This window comes from Thermobia domestica, chromosome 11 (genome assembly GCF_964235325.1).
Source record: "Thermobia domestica chromosome 11, izTheDome1.hap1.1, whole genome shotgun sequence".
In the NCBI taxonomy this organism is placed as follows: Eukaryota; Metazoa; Arthropoda; class Insecta; order Zygentoma; family Lepismatidae; genus Thermobia; species Thermobia domestica.
In genome coordinates this window covers 116,121,182-116,126,282 of record NC_137464.1, presented here as the reverse complement: position 1 = coordinate 116,126,282, position 5,101 = coordinate 116,121,182, and the positions used below count along the sequence as shown (strand labels likewise).

The 5,101-nt window shown below is 35.5% G+C and overlaps 1 protein-coding gene across 1 annotated transcript; it reads left to right on the top strand.

Moving 5' to 3' along the window:
• The first annotated feature begins 3,740 nt into the window (after positions 1-3,740).
• On the top strand, positions 3,741-4,118 carry LOC145665241 (cytochrome c oxidase subunit 5B, mitochondrial-like). The gene has a single exon (XM_081732532.1). It carries the CDS (start codon positions 3,741-3,743, stop codon positions 4,116-4,118), a length of 378 nt encoding a protein of 125 aa, XP_081588658.1.
• The last annotated feature ends 983 nt before the right edge of the window (positions 4,119-5,101 follow it).

The window sequence follows — 5,101 nt, the reverse complement described above, 5'->3', positions numbered from 1 at the left end:
CTAAATTCGTTGTACAAAAGCAGAGGAGTGATTCCTGAGAGTAAAACAAACAAAAAAGTTCCAATAAACATAGGGCGAAAACCCCATCGTTTACGTGTTATAGGCTGCCGAAAACATGAAAAAATGAATTGTAAAGGTCCATAGCTTCAAAACTATGGGATCTACTGTAGTCGGGTCAAGACTTCGCTTAGGAAGTAGTATGTGTTCTATCCAAAAATACATGTTTTAGAATCCTAAGGCACTCACGCAACTATTTTTATGGAGGTAGTTGGAGAGTACTTTATATCATAGGCCCGTAGTCAAACTCCCTTTATATAAAAATTGTTGTGGAAGCATCTCAGGATTCTGAAACACGCATTTTTGAATAGGGCACATACTAGTTTCTAAGTGAAGTCTTGACCTAACTACGGTAGGTCCCATAGTTTTAGAGTTATGAACCTTTAAAATTCATTCTTTCATGTGGAGGATGAAGAGGAGTAGAGTTGTCTTCAATATTTAGGAGACAGGAAGATTTGAGGCTTATTCTGGGTGACACTCGGTAATCTGATTTCTGACAAGGAAAGAGAGGGTGATTATATATCAAAGTGGAAGATGGTTTAATACACCTATCGAAAGCACTAATGATGCCTATTACGAAACTGTAATAAAAATTTTCCGAATGCATATACTGTGCGGGCTATATGAATATACAGGGTGTCCAGAAAATACTTTTCTACCCCTAGAAATAGCAAACGATGAGACAGATGTGAAAACAGGAAAACACGTGTTTGATCATTTTAAAAGTACCACATATCAAAGCAAAAAGTGTTGTCCTAGGGCCACCCTCAGGGTCCCAGACGGGCTCCAACTCAAAAAATGCTGAAGATAATGGGGCCAAGTAGCATATCTTTGGAAACCTGTTGGGAAATGAAAAAGACGGAACAAGTCTCGACTCTCTAAAATTACCCTGTGCAAAATGGTTTCCGGTCAAAATGTCAGCAAAAACGTCATTGCAAAATCTATGGCTACCCCAGAAAACCTAAAACGGTGAGACAGATGTCAAAACAGGAATACATATATGTAATCATTTCAAAAGTACAATGATTGAAAGTAAAACTATTTGTCCCAGGGTTCTCCACAGGGTCCCAGGCGATGCCCTACTCAAAATTTACAAACGCCAAGGAAGGTGAAGTAGCACATCGTTGGAAAGCTGTTGAGAAATGAAAGAAAACGGAACAAGCCTCGACTCTCTAAAATTACCCTGTGTAAAATGGTGGCCAGTCAAAATGTACATCCTCATTTCGGTTCTCCGAGCGCATTCACTTTCCATTTTGCAGTCGGCCTTTGTCATTGTGAGACATTTTCACGTATTCGCTGTTTCTGGTGCAAGAATTTTCTTTTTTGTTTGAATCATTTTACAACTGATAATCCGGACAACGAGCTTAAGTACATTATTGTACAGTCATGAACATAAATAAGTAGAGATAAGAGTTCTTTATTTCTTATGGCTCCAGCCTCGAGCCTCTAATGACAGTATTATACGTTATATGTTAACTAGTCACTTCTATACTCAAAGATATCAAATGTTATTTCTTTTCTTTTCTTTATTTCTTAATTTGCTTTTTATTATATTTTATTTATTTAGACATTACTGCGACCAAAGAGCGGAATCTCACAGTAGGAGCATTTTATTTCTTTCCGTTGAGTACAAGAATTAAACTTTATTAAAGTGAAAATAAACTAAAACCCGGCTGCAGGAAAAAGAAAGACCAAGATGTTTGCACAGTGTTATCATAGAGCGTCCAAACTCGTTCCATCTGCTTTCATTTTAACAACAGCTTTAAACGATGTGATACTTGACCCCTCCATCCCTTGCCATTTGAAAATGTTGAATAGGATCCCGTCTGGGACCCTAGAAAAAATATTTGTACTTTCAATTATTGTACTTTTGAAATGATGACATGCGTGTTTTCCTGTTTTGACATCTGTCGCACTATTTTAGGACTTTTTTGGGGGGTGGCCATAGACTTCAGGTTTTTGCTGACATTTTGAACGGAGTCTATTTTACTCAGAGTAATATTAGATATTCGAGACTTGTTCCGTCCTCTTTCATTTCCCAACAGGTTTCCAACAATATGCTACTTGACCCGCTTACCATTTGCAATTTTCGAGTTGGGACCCTGCGGGTGGCCCTAGGACAACACATTTTGTTTTGATATGTTGTGCTTTTAAAATGATCAAACATGTATTTCCCTGTTTTGACATCTGTCTCATCGTTTGCGATTTCTAGGGATGGAAATTTATTTTCTGGATACCCTGTATATTCATATAACTCATAGTATGTGCATTCGGAATTTTTTTATTACAGTTTCGTAATAGGCGTCATTAATACTTTCGATTGGTATATAAACCATCTTCTACTTCAATATATAATCTTCCTCTCTTCCCTTGTGAAGTGAACCTGTTGTATATTATACGCCAATGTAGATAGAGTAGTGGTACATATCAGTATTACAAATCAGTGCCGTGAACACATTCTGAAATCTGAATACATGCACATTTAGGCAAAAAACACATTTCAAATCGGATTATTGGAGGACATGTCCCCCTCATCCCCCGGGATTTGCGCCAGTGATCGTAATAGTATAATATTAGAGATTGTTGTGATATTTATTGTAGGTCCTACATTATTTTACATTTCATTGTATACGCAGAGAATGTTGCATGTATTAGTTCCATTTATATAATATTTGTAACATTTTGGTATATTATAGAATTACTAGTTCGCGTACGTACTAAGAGAATTATCATAACAATCTTACAAAATTAAATGTTCGTGTCAACACAAAATATGAAAAGTGTGTTTAGTGTACAGGTACACTAACGTAATCTGTATCTTTGAATACTATTCACTATGAGCGTGACCTTGCAAATTTGAATCCGAAACGAGACCTAGGTTCATCCGCCATCTTGCATCCTCATCAGTGGCGGATCTAGCCCGGGCCGGGGGATTCTAGGCCCCCAGTTGTTCGAGTGACAAAAATATTGGAACCTATTATTTATATATTTTCGAAAGTTTATGGTAAACTAATGATATACCTTCATAGTCAGGACTTTGGCTGCCCCTGCCCCAAGTTTTTACCTTCTAGATCCGCCACTGATCCTCATCCATGATTTTCATTAATTTTTACATTAAAATTACTATATTACAAAACAATTATTTACTGTATAATAAAACTCAAGTAACTGGGATCTAGGTCTGCACCTGAAGATACTAAACTTCAATTGAAGTTAGAACTAACTTTGGCCTTTCGGAACACACTATGTGATACAAACAAATGTGCTTCTAGTGTACACTTTTATCTTTTGGGCACGTGACAAGTTTAACTGTATATTTATATATAGCCTTGGCGTATTAGCGAAACGTTGAACTGCATACACAATAATTAGCAAAATGTTTTCAACAAATATTCTGTACTCAAACTTACGGCAATAAGTACTTTACAGCATTATTATTATTATTATTATTATTATTATTATTATTATTATTAAAAAGCATAGGTAAAATTACTGAATTTAGTTACTTCTAATGCTATAGAGGAGATCTGTTCTCAATGTTGGGAACTTGAGATGTTAGTTCCAAAAGTGACAGATTGGTGTCGCATATATGAGAATCATCATACGTTATTTACATCACGATATAGATCTTTCTTCTGCAGTTAGTAATCTTTGCAAAGAACTTGATTACAAGGGTTCCCAACATGGCGTCTGCTACTTTAAGGTTTGTTTCTTCTGTTATTCGCCGAGGAACTTTTCGTAACAATTTAAGATATGCTCATCAAATGATGAATGATCCAATAGAACATGCAACAGGAGTGGAGAGGAAACAATTGCTTGCTAATGTTGCTGGAGAGGAGGATCCATGGTATATGGGACCTATCAGCCGTGGTGACCGTGGAGGTGAAAATTGTCCGATTGAAGTTCCTTCAGCATTCGAGTACCGTGTCATTGGGTGCATTTGTGATGATGAAGTTTTGTACCCTCAGTATATGTGTCTCCATCGAGATTGTCCAGCACGGTGCAATTGTGGTTATTGGTATAAGATCTGCCCAATAGAATCCTTCAACCACGGTGCATAAAAAAGTGAGACAATTTTGCATTGTTCGCATTTGTTATTGAAATCGTTATTGCATAATTCAGAAGTTACTAAAAAAAGTTAATAATGTTCAGACTTAATAAGTTTCATACTTTACATGTTCAGTAATTAAATGAATACTAAACATCAGTAAAAGGGTGTTAAAAGAACTAATATTAAATCGTTAATTTACTTCAGAATTTGGATATATATTCTATTTAAATTAATATAAGAATTTGATTAAAATCAAGTTTATCTATTTACATTATTTTTATTTCATCATGTGTAGTACAGGGTTGCCAACTGACTGGTGTTTTTGTAAGGCTTAACTATATAGTTCAAGGTTTAAAGTTCAATTATTGTTGAGTTAAGTGTAGGGTTACCAAATGTCCGCATTTATAAACTTTGTCCTGACGTCCGTACTTATTTTCGGATTTTTTTTTTTTTAATCCAAATGATATTCATGTACCGGTAACCTTGTACTTCAACATCGCCTCTGGATGTTTTCATTTCCTCCCAGGTTCATTTTTTGAAATGCATCTCGTTACACTGGCTGTCAATAGGCAATAGTTGAGTAGCATAATGCGCATCACTAGTAATGCACAGTGAGCAAAAGTAAGGATCTAGCCGGGAAAAAATCTGATGTTCATAATAAATGGGCCGGCATTAATCCAATTATGTAATTCGTACCCAGTTGAATATGTTATCTTATCTATTCATCTATAGTGCCCTATAGTACAACTAGACCATACCTCCTTGCACTAATGGTGAATTTTGGATTGCGTTGAAAATTATATGCGAAGTCTTTCTATATCAATAAAGTGACAAATGTTGTGCGAAACGTATTACAGTTCTTTTGTTATCGTACTACATCTAATTAGAAACACAGTCTTACAAATATGAATGTAGGTGCAAATATAATACAGACACAGTAATCGAAATAAAAATATCATAAATGAATTTGAGTATGCATTTAAATAATAATAT

Coding starts and splice junctions, on each gene's coding strand:
- LOC145665241 (XM_081732532.1), top strand. CDS start 3,741: ATGGCGTCTGCTACTTTAAGGTTTGTTTCTTCTGTTATTCGCCGAGGA.